The sequence below is a fragment of the Capra hircus genome, chromosome 19 (genome assembly GCF_001704415.2).
Source record: "Capra hircus breed San Clemente chromosome 19, ASM170441v1, whole genome shotgun sequence".
NCBI lineage: Eukaryota > Metazoa > Chordata > Mammalia > Artiodactyla > Bovidae > Capra > Capra hircus.
This window is the reverse complement of record NC_030826.1, coordinates 44,696,220-44,711,764: the sequence shown is the minus strand read 5'-3', so window position 1 is coordinate 44,711,764 and position 15,545 is coordinate 44,696,220. Positions and strand designations below refer to the sequence as shown.

The following is a 15,545-nucleotide window of genomic DNA, read 5'->3' as shown; positions in this document are numbered from 1 at the left end:
ACGGCAGCCCACCAAGCTCCATCCCTGGGATTCTCCAGGCAGGACCACTGGAGTGGGTTGCCATTTCCTTCTCCAATGCATGAAAGTGAAAAGTGAAAGTGAAGTCGCTCAGTCGTGTCCGACTCTTTGCGACCTCATGAACTGCAGCCTACCAGGTTATCGCGGGCAGTCCCCACCAACCAGCCTTAAAGCTTCCCTGGCTTTAAAGCCGGACCGTTGTTCGCCACCATCTCCCCACCGAGGGATAGAATTTTATACTCCAGGCCGCAGAATGAAAGGGCTGTCTTAATTCCATCGCTGCGTGTAAGAATTAAAACCGTAGAGATTATTTCATCCAAGCCCCGCGTTTTAGAGATAGGAAAACCGAGGCCCGAACGTACACGATTGTAGCTTCGGGACTCGAAGTCTTCAGGCTCCCCTGTGCGGAGCGCGGCCCTCTCGGCGGCCCTGACCTCCGCGCCCCTCCTTCTCGTCGCCCACAGGGACACGCGGCGGCGGCGATGGCGGCGGACGTCGAGGGGGACGTGTACGTGCTGGTGGAGCATCCCTTCGAGTACACGGGCAAGGACGGGCGCCGCGTCGCCATCCAGCCCAACGAGCGCTACCGACTGCTGCGCCGCAGCACCGAGCACTGGTGGCACGTGCGGAGCGAGCCGGGCGGCCGCCCCTTCTACCTGCCGGCGCAGTACGTGCGCGAGCTGCCGGCCCTCGGCCACCCCGCGCCCGCCCCGCCGCCGCCCGCGCCCCTCCAGGGCCCCGCAGCTCCCGAACCGCTCGCCTATGATTACCGCTTCGTGAGCGCGTCGACGCCCGCCGCACCCGACGGCGGCCCCGCCGAGCCCCGGGGCCGCGCGGGCTCCCTGTGCGGCCGAGCTCGACCGGGCGCGGCCACCCAGCGTCGAAGCCTGGCGCCTGGCTCGCCCGCCTGCCTGTACACGCGGCCCGCGGCGCCCGTGCGGCCCGCGCAGTCCTTGGACGACCTGGCCCGCACCGCCGCGCCCCCTGCCGGCCTCCTCGGGAGCGGAGGCGGCTTCAAGGCCTGCAGCGTGGCCGGCTCATGGGTGTGCCCGCGGCCCCTGGCGCGCAGCGGCTCCGAGAACGTCTACGAGGCCATCCAGGACGTGCGCGGCCCCTCGACGGAGCAGCGGCCGGAGCAGGTATGCTACTGGGAGTCGGGAGCGGGGAGACCGGGGCGGGGGTTACTCCCCCGCTCCAAGAGCCCGGACGCTGGGAGACCCTCTGAGCCTTAAGTCCCGGCTCGACGGAGCAGCAGTGTCTGCCGGCTTTGACCAACTCGCTCACGCCGAGCCTGACTTTGCTCAACCATGAAACCAGAGGGGTACAGGCACACTCGAGATTTCTTATCTGCAGTTCCCAAATGCCAAAGCTCCCTGGAGCTCAAAGGGCTTCTGTAACTCAGTGAATGGCAGAATTTAACTTGAGCCGATGTGCGGCCGTGGGCAGCCTTAGTATACCCCATTTAGTGTGAATATTTAAGTTTTGCTGTAGAAGTTCAAGTAAACCCGATACGGTGCCGCCCAAGCCTTGCTGGGAGCGTTATGCCCCCTGTAGCAGGTGCGGGCCCGTTACCTTTCTAAAATCCAAACCATTCCAAAACACATCTGGAATGAAATAAGGGATGGTGGCGGAGTGTCGCCGCCGGCTCTACCTGCCTCGCGTTTCTCACATGAGCTTGGGCTTCGGAGGAGATAATGGATGTGAAAGTCAGGGGTCTGCTTCCTTTTTTTGGCTGGTTCCAACATTTTAGTTCCTTTTTTTTTTTTTTTTTTTCGATGGGTTTGTTTCAGAAATAAGTCCAGTTATAGTGAGGATGTTCTTTTTGCCTCAGAATCTGGTTATGTAAATTTGGGGATTTCTGAAATAATATTTAAATATTATTTTAAAAATAGGGGCACGTTTTAAAAACTCTTACAACCTCAGAATACTTTGCTGGCCCGGACTTCTTCAAGTTTAGGGACTTTTCCGGGAAAGATGGGGGGAGGGGTTGGTGCTCAGGCCCCCTTCTGACATCTGCTGCGGCTGTGTAATTATGGGCAATCCACTTCCTCACTCAGAGTCTCAGTTTGCGTTTCGACTAAGAGGCTAGGGGACGGTGGAGAGATGACTCCTGAAACTTGTGAGTCTCTGATTTCCTTTTTTGGACCCAATATGATTATAATAAATATTGATGCCTGCCACGTGCGGAGACTGAGTCTGGGATGCCCAGAGGAAGGACGCACCGTCCCCATCTGCGAGGCCCCGGGTCTTCACTCCTCCTGGTCTTCTTATGGCGCAGTGTTCAGGATTTGAGGCTATACAGACTCGAATTTGACTCTGCTGGATCACCTGCCAGCTGCTAAACGAGTCACTTCATTCCCCCCGCCCTCTTGTATACACGCAGAACAATATCAAAGGATTCGAGTTGTTGAGAGCCTTAAAAGAGGTGAAGCGTGGAAGTGCTTGACACGTAGTAGGCGGTCTGCCAAGACTGGCTGAGGGCCCGCTCCACCTTCGCTAGTTTTTGCAAGGGGCAACCCGCCCTCTGGTGGCCACAATGGAGAACAACGTGCGGCGGGCAAGGAAAGAGATCGAGGACCCTGAGGGGAGAGAGCTGAGGAGGTGGAGGGTGATGGAGCCAAACCCTTGCGTCAAGCGCCTCTGCCAGCCCACCATCTATCTATTCCATCTTCTCTGGAATGGCTGCACGCCTGCTCTCCTTGCCCCCGGCGCCGCTCCGTTTCTTCGGCAGACTCTCGCGCCTCTCCACATTCTTTGTCCTTGTGATGGTGGGAATATCTGTTTGGCTCTTGGAGGTGCACTCCCTTCTGGAGGTGGGGGACTGGCCTTGCTCTCTGAACCCCAGCTCCTGGCATCGAGCCTGGGCCAGAGCCTTAAGGAGTGTGCTGAGGAGGGACAAAGAGAGGCAGCTCCCTTAACCATGAACCTGGGCTCTGCAAGTCTGCCCAAGGGGCATCACAGCAGAGCCCAGGACCACAGTGGGAGAAGACCTCCCGCCCAGATCCCAGTACCTCCTGAGCTCAAAGAAAAATCCCAGCAGCCAGCGTCTCCGCCTCGAGCCTCCAGCTTCTGCAGCTGCAGTGGTGTTTTAGGAGTAGGTGGACATAGATGATCAGCGTAGGGGGTAGGGCTTGTACAGGGAGGAACTGAGGTGACTGCTGGAGACCTGGGTTTCCACCGAGATTCTCTGCTCAGTCGCAGCTCTGGCCCTAATTCACTGTGTGACCTCAACAAGTCGCTTAGCATCTCTGGTCCTGTTTCCTCCCCTGTGTAATGGGAATAAGACCATGCTCCCCGTGGCCTTGTTTTATTTGAGTGTCAGCTGTCGGCCTCCCTTGACACTCCATCCAGGACAAACTCCAGAGGAGGGGAGTTGGTTCCTTCCTGGGAAGGAGGTCCCACCCTGCTCTCTGTTCAGCAGCACTTAGAGGAGTTTCCTGAAACGTGAGCCTGCCTGTAATCTCCTTGGAGGAGAAAGCTCCCACCTTTCCCCCTCCATTCACTAAGTGTGAATTGATGGAACGCCTGCCAAGCACCAGGTGAGCCTTTGGATCTAAAGGCGACCGAGGCACGGCTCCAGCTCTGGGTGGCTCACTGTCTGGGTTGGGAAACTGGCAGGAGGGGACAGATCTTCAGTGTGGGGCACAGGCCGTCGGTGATGGAGCTACTCGAGGTGCTGAGACGCGTGGGCAGAGGCGAGGTGCGAGCAGGTGTGGCACCTTTGGGACCTTACAGGTGGGGCTCAGGGATGAGAGTGTGGGGTCGGGAGTGGATGGTGTCTTGCTGAGCAGGGACTCATGGGCTCTCGGCAGGAATTTGGGCTTTATTCTGCAGCTATTGGAAGGCTCTCAGCAGAGAGGGGAAGGGGATTGAGGGAAGACCCCTGCAGCTGGGCCTTGGAGAATGACGAGGACCTTCGCGGTCTCCCAGGCACGCAGTAGTGGCGGGAGATTTGGGAGGTAGGCTGGGTGGGACCTGGTGGCCAATGGGCTGAGGGGGTGAGGAGAATATCAGGAGGAGCTCGCCTCCCAGCGTGCCCTCTGGCACTGGCAGTGGTGCTGTTTGCGGCCTGGATACTGGGGAGGAGGTGGTGGAGGAAAGAGGCGATGCCTACTCTGTCCGTGCCTGGCTCCAGTCCGGGACAGCTAGGACTGCTGCCCAGGAGGAGGCCCCCGGCGTGTGATAGTGGAGTGATGGGGGTGGACAAGAGCGCCTGAGACAGTCCTGGGGCCACGGCATTCGAGACAGCCCTGGGGCTAGAGCGTTTGGGTGATAGAGGGAGGAGAGAGGAGCGAAAGAGGAAAGAACAGTGGGAACAAGAAGGGAAAGCAGCAGAGCACTGGCCCAAAAGCCAAGGAGTGTCCAGAAGAAAAGAGAAAGTGAGATAAAGGTCACTGGGCTTTATTGGAAGCGGCCACCAGAAGGTCAGTGGCTACCTTATCAGGAGCTGGTCCAGGGGTTGCTGATGGCAGAAAGCAAGGGTCAGAGGAATGAAGGCTGAGGACACAGGTGCAGAGTGTAGACAATTCTCAGAAGCTAGGCAGAGGGGGAGACCCTGTGTGGCCAGATGTGGGTGTAAATCTTGGGTGGGGGCTCCCCAAAATCTCCTGAGAGGGGCAGGAAGACAGGGAGGCAGAGGATGGCGAGGAGGTAGTTGAAGAGATTCCATGCCAGGAGAAAGAAGTGAGGAGCAGAGGCTGGGAGCAAGGGGGGAGGAGGAGGAGGAGGGGAGAGGGGGAGGGATGTGTGGGTGGAGGTGACGTGGGGTCATCAGAGCAGGTGGGGACAGTGTCCAATAGGTGGACCATCGGACAAGGGGAAAGGGTGGTGAGGAGGGCAGGATGATTGGCAGAGGCAGGGACTGGCGCCCCTAGAAGTGAGAAGCCTCTACCACATGGGGCATTTCACCAGTCACCCAGCTAGGCTAGCATGTAGTAAGTGCGTGCTGTGGGTTGGCCACTGGGACACACAGCCTGGGAAGACGCAACAGCCCCTGTCTCAAAGGGGCTAACAGTTCCATGAGCTCTCACTCATCCTGTGAGCTCTCACCCTCCCATTGCTCACTTTGGCAGCACATAAATTCAAATTGGAACAATACAGAGGGGATTAGCACGGCCCCTGAGCAAGGATGACACGGAAGTTCGTGAAGTGTTCCATATTTTAAAAAACAACAACTCATATTCCCAGTGGCTTGGAAGGCAGGCCTGGGCACACCCCACACTTGCCCAGAGTACAGACAGAGGTTCAAAGAGGTTTAGTGACTGACCAAAGGTCACACAGCCAGGAGGAGGCGGTGTCAAGACCAGATGCATTCCTCCAGGCCCCAAACCCCACGCTGACTCCTAGGCTGAGTCTCAGCCAGGCGGCTTTCAGGCCTGGCCGCCCCGTTCCCCTCAGCAAGGACAGTACAAGCCCAAGGCAAACAGGTATTCACCTTTCAGAATGCCCGGTATGTGCCCAGCCATGTCATGGGCACCGGGGCAGAGAGGAGGCAGGAATTCTCTGCGCCTGATGGTGAGGTGGGAGAATGAGATGTCCCAGGAGAGGGTAGAGGGCCTTCCCTGGTGGCTCAGTGATAAGGGACCCACCTGCCAATGCAGGAGACACATTCAATCCCTGGTCCAGGAGGATTCCCTGGAGAAGGAAATGGCAACCTGCTCCAGTGTTCTTGCCTGGGAAATCCCATGGACAGAGGAGCCTGGCGGGCTGCAGTCCATGGGGTCGGACACAATCGGTAACTAAACAATAATAACCGGAGAGAGGTAGAAGCACCCCTTCCGAGGAGGGAGAGGTGGCGGGGGAGGAAAGTGGAGGACTCTACCGGTCCTCCCCGCCCCCCGCCCGCCCCATGCTGCCAGGAGGCAGTCTGGGAACCCAGGGAAGCCGGGTGAGGAAGGGGCCTCTGTGACTCCTCCCCAGAGACTGCAGGGCCCACCCCTGGGCCAGGGGCCGTTCGGCCCCGGGGATTTCAGGGTGTGGTCACCACCGCGCCCTAGAACGACTCAGAGGTGGGAAGGGCCAGGCCGGCCACCTGGACTGGAGCCCGCCCCTGCCGCCGGGCATTGGCCACTGGGAGGAAGGGGTCACAGCCCCAGCGTCCGCAGCGTCTTAGGCAAACAGCCCAGGAGGTGCCGCACCTGAGCAGCTTCCAGACGGCTAGGAGCCCCCGGGCGCTCCTTCCTCCTCCTCGGCCAGACCGGTGAGTGACCAGGAAATGTGCCCTGGAGTCGGGACCCTGGGGGAGGAGGGGCGCGCCACGCGGTTTTCCCACACCCTCCTGCGTCCCCTCCCGATCATTCTGTCAGCCCACCCCAGAAAAGAACCCACCTGGTGACCCCTGCTGCCACGTGCCCTGCCCTCCCCTCTGGATCCCGGCCCCGCACTCCGTGGGACAGACTCCAAGGGCAGCCCCAGGGAGCTGTGACCGAGATGAGGGAACTGGCCTTGGGCAGACCCAGCGGGATCCCCCTTTGGGACCAGCTGGCGGGAGGGGGGCTTCTGTAAAGGAGGGGGTGGTCAGAACAGAGGAGCAGAGGCCAAGTAGAGGGACTCACGTGTCCGCTTGTCCGCCCTCCCTTCTAACAGCTCTCCCCACTGCCCAGTTAGGATAGCTCTCCTAGAGTGGCCCAGCTGGTTTCTTTACACCTGGCCTGAACTCACCCTCCCCGTGACTCACCTGCAGCCCCAAGCTGACCCGAGAGCCCCACTGCCCAGCCTATGACCTGGTTTCTGAAAGAGTATGTCCTAGGGGACGCCCCCTCCCATGCTTACCCACATTGCTGGCCGCTGAGAGCCCTCCCTGCCCACTGTTCCCAAGATAGAAAGTCACAGCCTCCAGCCCTGCAGGCTACTGTCGCTGGGTGGTCCCCCCACCCCTACCCCCACCCCCAGCCTGGGTCTCACCTGGCTCCCTTCAGCCCCCAGGCTTCCTGAGACAATCCCCTGGCAAGCCCACCAGCCTCCCCACTTCCTCCCTGAGCTCCGCAGCTTGCTTCGCCCTGTTTCTATTTGCTCTGTTCTTCCTGGAGCTGTCGATCCTATAGTGGGAGACGATGGGCAGTGGTACCAAATGCCAGCCCTCATGGCCAGTCAGTGTCACGTCCTGGGCACAGGAAAGCCCATGATCATGACGGGGTACCCGATGATCAGAACACAGTCACTGTTCCACGGCAGAGTGTTGGGGCGATTTGGAGCTGGATCTAGGTGGGGCTTCCCTGATGGCTCAGATGGTAAAGAATCTGCCTGCAGTGCTGGAGACCGGGATTCATTCCCTGGGTTGGGAAGATCCCCTGGAGAAGGGAATGGCTACTCACTCCAGTATTCTTGCCTAGAGAATTCCATGGACAGAGGAGCCTGGTGAGCTATGGCCCATGGGGTCGCAAAGAGTCGGACAAGACTGAGCGACTAACACTTTCACTAGGTGGAGCAGTGAGGGGACACTTGATGTTGGTTGGTGTCCAGTGAAATGGGGCTGCTAGGGCTGGGCCCCGGGGAGGGGTGCGTGCTCAAATTCAGAGACTCTGTTTCCAAACTGAGGAAAGATTGTGGTGTTGGGGGATTTCCAGAGCTGCTGCCTTGGTGAGGTGAGGCCTGCAGGGCCCTCTGTCCAGCCCCAGCTCTGGGCTCCATGCCGCCACCCTGCATCTCTCCTTCCCCTGCCTGGAGGTCCGCAGCGAGCATGAAGGGGAGCAGGTCAGGGGTATGTGCCTAGGCTTCGCGTCTGTCCTAGAGGCTGCAGGCACTTGGGCCCGAGAGGGGCCTGCCTCCAATCCTGCCAGCCATCTTCCTTCCTCATTATGCAACTGGAGGATCGTTGCCTGGTCTGAATTTGCAAATTACTGTTTCCCCGATAATGGCTTCCCCGTGGCTCAGCGTAAAGAATCCACCTGCGGTGCCGGAGCCATAGGAGACGTGGATTCAGCCCCTGGGTGGGGAAGATCCCCTGAAGGAGGGCATGGGGTGTATTGCCTGGAGAATACCCACCAGTTCCCTTGTGGTTCCGCGGGTAAAGAATCTGCCTGCTATGCGGTAGACCTGGGATCGATCCCTGGGTCGGGAAGATCCCCTGGAGAAGGGAAAGGCTGCCCACTCCAGTATTCTGGCCTGGAGAATGCCATGGACTGTACAGTCCATGGGGTCACAAAGAGTCGCACGCGCTGAGCGACTTTCACTTTCCCTTCACATTCTGCCTGGAGAGTCCCATGGACAGAGGACCCTGGAGGGCTACAGTCCGTGGGACTGCAGAGTCAGACACGACTGAAGCGAGGGAGCACGCACGTTCCCCCTATAAAGATAGTTTATGTGAGTGTGTTTAGTTGCTCAGTCGTGTCCGACTCTTTGTGACTCCATGGACTATAGCCCACCAGGCTCCTCTGTCCATGGAGTTTCTCTAGGCAAGAATACTGGGGTGGGTTGCCATACCCCCCTCCAGGGAATCTTCCCCACCCAGGGATAAATCCCAGGTCTCCCTCATTGTAGGCAGATTCTTTACCATCTGAGCCACCAGGAAAGCCCATAAAGATAGTTTAACCCCATTACAAACATTTGGATAATGGGGGGGATTTAAATCTAATGATTCGGGGTTTTGGTTTCTCGCCATCCATTCTGCTTACATGTTGGGGAGTTTTACAGACATAGGGTTGTCCCAGTATATGCTGACATTTATGATGCACTTTTGCGCTTCCACATCTCTTGATTCAGTAAAAAGCAGGTAATGCTACCAGGCACTGGAAACAATGAAAAATCAGAGGTGGTCCCTGCCTGAAGGTAGCTTACATTCCAGAAGGAGCGACTGACAAATAAATGACAGTTACACTATTCTGTGGTGAATTCCAATGCAGGGTGCTATGGGGCACACGTGCAAGGAGCACACCCGCCTCCATCCCACGTCTCTCAGGCAAGAGGGAAATCGACAATACTGTCCAAGGAGGTGATCTCAGAGGTGAAATCTAACGGCATCTACAATTCAGCCTCCTGAGAAACCTTCTGGACCTGGTGCTTTGTCAGTGGCAGATTTTATTTATTAATTTTGCTCATCAATGGTAATTAGTCTTTTTGGGTTTTCCACTGGTTCGCTAATTTTGGCCATGTCATTTTTTAATTTATTTTTGGCAGTTTTTTATTTTGCCAGGGAAGTGTTCCTTTTTTCTAGATTTGTAAAAGCTCCACTTTTGTAATGGATTTCCTTCTGGCCTAGTAAACAATTCTTTAAGTTTTCAAAGACAGAGAAAACCTGTACATTTTCTTTCTTTCTTTGGTTGCATCAGATCTTCATTGCATCCTGTAGGATCTTGGCGGCACACAAACTCGCTAGTCGTGCCTTGCGGGCTTAGTTGCTCACTGCCTGTGGGATTTTCCTGGCCCAGGGATCAAACCTATGTCCCCTGCATTGACAGATGGATTCTTAACCAATGGGCCACCAGGGAAGTCCCTGTATATTTTCTATACAAATATTTTTGTATACTTAAGGGATGTAAGGTTCCATATGTATCAAATCAAGTTTATTGATTATTCAAATACAGTTTCTTTATATGCTTCTTTTCTTCTTTTGTTCTGATTCTGATAGAGGTTTATTAAATCTCCGTCTCAGATTCTCTCTATAAAGTGCTTCATGAACTTTTTAAAAAAAATATTTATTTATTCATTTATTTTTATTTTCGGTTGTACTGGGTCTTCCTTGCTGCGCACAGGCTTTCTCTAGTGATGAGTGGAGGCTACTCTTCATTGTGGTGCACTGGCTTCCCACAGTGGGGGCTTCTCTTATTTGCGGTGCATGGGCTATAGAGAGTGGGCTCAGTAGTTATGGCGCGTGGGCTTAGTTGCTCCGCGGCACGTGGGATCTTCCCAGACCAGGGATCAAACCCATGTCCCCTGCATTGGCGGGGGATTCTTAATCACTGGACCACCAGAGAAGCCCTTTTCTCGTACTTGTAATACTTTTTCGCTTTTTCTATTTAACTATAATGCTATTGGGAGCATACAGATTTTGATTGTCCTGTCATCACAAACTGTGCCTTTGTATCAGTATGTTATATCCCTTTTTATCTTGCTTAGTGCCTGTTGCTCAGTAGCTCAGCTGTGTCTGACTCTTTGCAACCCCATAAACTGCAGCACACCAGTCTTGCCAGTCCATCACCATCTCCCAGAGCTTGCTCATCACTAAGTCGGTGATGCCATCCAAACATCTCATCCTCTGTCATCCCCTTCTCCTCCTATCTTCAATCTTTCCCAGCATCAGGGTCTTTTCTAATGAGTCAGATCTTCGCACCAGGTGGCCAAAGTATTTGAACTTCAGCTTCAGCATCAGTCCTTCCAATGAATATTCAGGATTGATTTCCTTTAGGATTGACTGATTTGATCTTGCAGTCCAAGGGACTCTCAACTGCAAAGCCGCTTCAGTCATGTCAGACTCTGTGCGACCCCATAGACGGCAGCCCAGCAGGCTCCCCCGTCCCTGGGACTCTCTAGGCAAGAACACTGGAGTGGGTTGCCATTTCCTTCTCCAGTGCATGCAAATGAAAAGTGAAAGTGAAGTCGCTCAGTGGTGTCCGACTCTTAGCGACCCCATGGACTGTAGCCCACTGGCTCCTCTGTCCCTGGGATTCTCCAGGCAAGAGAACTGGAATGGGGTGCCATTGGCATTGCCATTGCCTCTCTCAAGAGTCTTCTCTAATACCCACAGTTCAGAAGCATCAATTCTTCAACACTCAGCCTTCTTTAAAATAATAGTAATAATAATAATGGGTGAAAATAAAGGACACAGAGAGATACCAGCAAGTGAAAGGGTTAAAATAAAATGAAATAAAAAGGAAGCATGACCATATTAATAACAGAAAGGTAGAATTTCAGGTTTAAGCTTTTCACTTGCTTGTATCTCTCTGTGTACTATTATTTTCAACCATTATCATTTTTCTATTTAAAAAAAAAAAAGCATATTTCTTGTGTGTATCATATCACTGCTTTTTACACCCAAGCTGTCTCTTAATGGGATAATTCAGTCTGTTCACATTTCATTTAAGAGTTGGTACACTGTCCTTGATTTTGTTACTAGTGGTTTATGTCACATTTATTGGTTTACCTTGTGGCATTCTTTCCCCCTTCGATGAGGTTGCTATTGATTCCCTTTTTTCTCCTTCTGTTAATCTCTTGTCCTTCTGTACTTTCCCCATCATTAGTGGCTTCTGCTTTTCCCTCCAGTTCCTAATCCAGTGTGTTCTGGAGCGTGTGTGTGATGAGGATTCTTTTTCTCGGCGACCCATCTGGAACTCACAGAGCCCTGCCAGTCTGTAGACTCGGATCTGCTTTTCAGCTTAGGGAAATCTACTTGTTAAAGTGACTCTTGTTTCTTTTCCTTTTTCTTTTGCATGTTGGCTCTCCTGGCTGGATCTCCCAGTTTCTTATCTTCTCCCTCTTTACTTCCATCTCTATGTGCTTTTGCTCTGAGGTTTGAGATATTTTTTCTGCTTGATCTCCCAGGCCACATATTTGAATATCAAGAGTAACTATCTTCTCCTCCAATTAGTAGTACAACAATATATTTATTTTAAAGTTCTAAAGCAGTCCTTTTCTTCTTCTTTTGTGCCTTACTTGAATCAGAGAGTTTTTTCTTCTTGTTGTTCACATTGTAATTATATTTTCCAGCCCTCTATCTTGCCAATAGCCTCAAGGTATGCGTTTTTTCTTTTAAACTAGGTTATATACTTACGTTTTTTTTTTAATCAAAGCATTAAAAAGTATATAACAATAATTCTCATACACATCATTTTCCTTGCCCTGTTCTTTATCAGCTTAAAAGTTACCACTTAAACCAATTCTTTCTCTGTTCTCTCAGAGTTGCTTTCTGCAAACACAGACTAGTATAATATATTGATTATTTTCTGTCTGTCTTACACAAAGATAGTATGCAGGATATCTTGTTTTTTATTTTTTCGCCTTTTTGATTTAACCATGTGCCTTGGAGCTTGTACATAGAAAGTATCCTTCCTTATAGCTACATGCTTCCCATCGTAGGGATGTAGCATAAATAATTTAACCAGTCCACTGTTGATGGACACTTGGATTGTGTCCTATCTTTTGCTATTAAAAACAACATTATAATAAATAATCTTTTAAACCTGTACAGATAAACTGCAGTGAAATCCCAAAAGTACAGATGCTGGGGCAAAGGATGAACAGTAGGCATTTTTTAGATGTTAACAAATTTCTGCATTCAGGGCTTATATCAATTTGCTCTCCCACCAACACAAATGAACACGTCTGTCTCCCCTCAGCCTTGCCAACTGTCATCAGAATTTTGTTTTCTGCCAATCTGATCCTAAAATACATTATCTTAAGGTAGCTTGAGTTTGCATTTCTCTTTCCAGTGAGAATGAGCATCTTTTTATGTATCTGAGGACTATTTGTTTCTATTTTTCTGTGAATGGTCTGTTTCTGTCCTTGGCCCATTTATATATTAAGTTATTGGTCTTTTTTTTTTTTTAATTTCTAGGTGGTCCTTCTATGGGGAAAATAGCCCTTTGTCTATTACATGAGTTGTACTCCCTTGTCAAAGTTCATTTTTTGGCTTTGCTAATGATACTTTTTCGCCACTCAAGTTTTCTTGAAATGAGTTTGTGTAGCCAAGTGTATAAACCACTTATCTTATGGCGTTTAGATTTAGAGCCTTTGTTAGAAAGGCTTTTTTTTTTTTTAAGTAGAGAATTTTGCTCATATTTTCCTCCCTGAGTATTGTTATGTCTTCACTTTTAACATCTGAATCTTAGGGGTATGTCTGAGTGGACAGAGTAAGGTATAGACTCATCTTTAACTATCTTTTTTTTTTTCTGGACGGTCACCCAATTGTCCCATCCCCCTTTCCTACTGACAAGTTCTTCCCGCCATGATTTGTGATGGTGTCTTTAGTGTGTCCTGAGTCCTAGTCATGCTGGGGTCTGATAGCAGTGGCCTGTTGGGTAGCTCTGTTTGTTCCATCTCTCTCCAGCCCCATCAAAGGAGTGATGTTGATCATATATCTTTGCTCATCAGGACTGGAGGTGAGATGCTAGAACGCCCCCCTTCGTGGGGGTCCCTAGAGGAAGCACAGAGGCTACTTGGCCCACCTACTTGGCTCCCCATCAGCTCCTGGGGGCAAGGGGTCTGGACAAGGCTCATCCTGCCTTCACTCCAGGGTCCCATGGCAGGCACAGTTTGCCCCAGGATTTCCCAGGTCCCAGCCTGTCTCAGGGCCTCTCACCTGTGCCAGCCAGGTCCTGCCCATTCATCTTCCCCAGCCCCTACTTGGCTTGGGCAGTAGAGGGTAGCAGTTAAGAGGGGAAGAGAAGCAGGGCATGATTAAGCTGCCATATTTCCAGAATCCTTGGCCCCAGAACTGTATCTTAAAGGGAGAGAACTTCCTTTGTCTGTGATAGGTTGGGAGTAGGGGGGAGCTGGAAGGGCTGGTCTGTTTTCGGATAAGAAATAATGAATACCTTGCGGAGTAGTAACACTGAGGATGCAGAAGAGTTAAAAAAGAAATTTGAAGGTTTTTTTCCTTGCCTTTTATTATGAAATATTTCAATCAGATGAAAAAGTAAAAAAGAATACTGACATGAATATAATTATACCTATTACCTAGATTCAACAATGACTATTTTCCATGTTTGTTCTATCTTCTTTGCCAAGAATAAAATTATAAAAGTTGTAAATTCCAGGCTTCATTATATTTCACCCTTGAAAACTTACCTGATATCAGGGCTTCCCTGATAGCTCAGTTGGTAAAGAATCCTCCTGCAATGCAGGAGCCCACGATTCGATTTCTGGGTCGGGAAGATCCCCTGGAGAAGGGATAGGCTACCCACTCTAGTATTCTTGGGCTTCTCTTGTGGCTCAGCTGGTAAAGAATCCACCTGCAATGAGGGACACCTGGGTTCAATCCCTGGGTTGGGAAAATCCCCTGGAGAAGGGATTGGCTACCCAACTCCAGTATTCTGGCCTGGAGAATTCCATGGACTCGCAGAGTCGGACATGACTGAGCGACTTTCACTTCACTTCACTTGAAAACTTCAGCATGCATCTCCTAAAAATGATCTTCTTCTCTGTAACCATGATACCATTACATTAATGCCTTAATATAGTCTAAGATTCAGGCCATAGTCAAATTTTCCCAATTATCCTAAGACAAGTCTCTTATAGCCCGTTCAAACCAGGATCCAATCCTATGCATTCATTGCATTTGGTTGAACTCTCCCTAGACAACTCCTTCCTTTTCCTTCTGCCCTGACACAAAGAGACCAGACCAGTTGTCCTGTAGAATGTCTGTTTTATTTATTCTTAAAATATTTATTTCTTTGGCTGCACCAACAGTAGTGGGTGCGTGGCATCTTCAATCTGCCTTGCCGCATTCGAGACCTTTTTTAGTTGTGACCTGCGGAATATTTAGTTGAAGCACATGAAATCTTTAGTTGCAGCACGTGAACTCTTAGTTGTGGCATGTGGAATCTAGTTTCCTGACCGGGGATCAAACTCAGGCCCCCTGCATCGAGAATTCAAAGTTCCAGCCACTGGACCACCAGAGATATCCCAGAATGTCTGTTTTAGATTTGAATGTTGGCTTCCCGTGGTGATGTTCCCATGTTCCTCTAACCCTGGTGTTACCCGGGGACTGGTGAGTCTGAAAGGTTTCCATAAGTAGGGTCGCCAGGACTCTGAGACAGATGAGACAAGAGAAGCAGGAATCAACGGTGACTCTAGGTCTCTGCTTGAGCACCAGAGGTGATGCTGGGATGGGGAGAAGGAGGAAGATGAACTCAGTTTGTGTATCTTTTCAGTGGCTTTTTTTCAGTATCTTTTCAAGGACTTCCCCGGGCAGTTGGATTGCTCAACCTGAAGATACAGTTGAAAGTTGTTAACCCAATAAAGTGGGTTGAGCTTTCCCAGGACAGTCGGGTGAGAAGCAGAGATGAGATAGCAAGCACCCAGGAGACAGGCAAGAGGCCGTAGCCTGAGGCATCCAGGAGTGAGAGGATGATACAGACTACTGACGAGAGGAGCCAGGCCAGACCAGGACCAAACTTGCCCTTGAGGAGGTTGTAGGAGACCTGAGCGAGGGGCTGGAGGTCTGAGAGAGCAGATGGCGAGATGCTAGGTGAACAGACTCCTTTGAGAAGTTGGCTCTGAACAGAAGGAGGGGAGGGCTGGTTCCAGTGTTGTAGCCACGCATTCTGGGAAACAAACTCACTCAGAAGGACAATGCAGATAGTGGAGTGTAGTTTTATTACACCGGCGGGCCCAAGGCAGAGTCTTCTCTTAGCCAAGGACCCCGTTTTCGTGAAAGCCTTATATACCCTAAGCATACGTGCCCAAACCCACCTCCCCAAATTCCCTGAACCTAGTCTAAACAAAGGAAAAAGAAAGATACAATCTAAGTTAACCTGTGATTCATATGCCTTAAGCCTAGGTAGTTAACAGTGGACAATTATCAATAGGCTTGTGGTCATACCCCAATAAACATAATAGAATGTATGATTCTGTTCAGTTACACAGATGATTAG

At 51.5% G+C, this 15,545-nt stretch overlaps 1 protein-coding gene across 3 annotated transcripts in view; it reads left to right on the top strand.

Annotated features, from left to right (window-relative positions):
• Positions 1 to 15,545, top strand: part of ARHGAP27 (Rho GTPase activating protein 27) — a 35,793-nt gene that overhangs the window by 1,135 nt on the left and 19,113 nt on the right. For 2 of the 3 annotated variants that reach the window (XM_018065270.1, XM_018065269.1), the window contains exon 2: positions 483 to 1,157. In XM_018065270.1, the coding sequence (XP_017920759.1) occupies positions 501 to 1,157 (657 nt within the window). In that variant the 5' untranslated portion in view covers positions 483 to 500. Of the gene's footprint in view, positions 1 to 482; positions 1,158 to 6,203; positions 6,218 to 15,545 lie in introns of those variants that run through there. The other variant, XM_018065273.1, reaches the window with a different exon arrangement.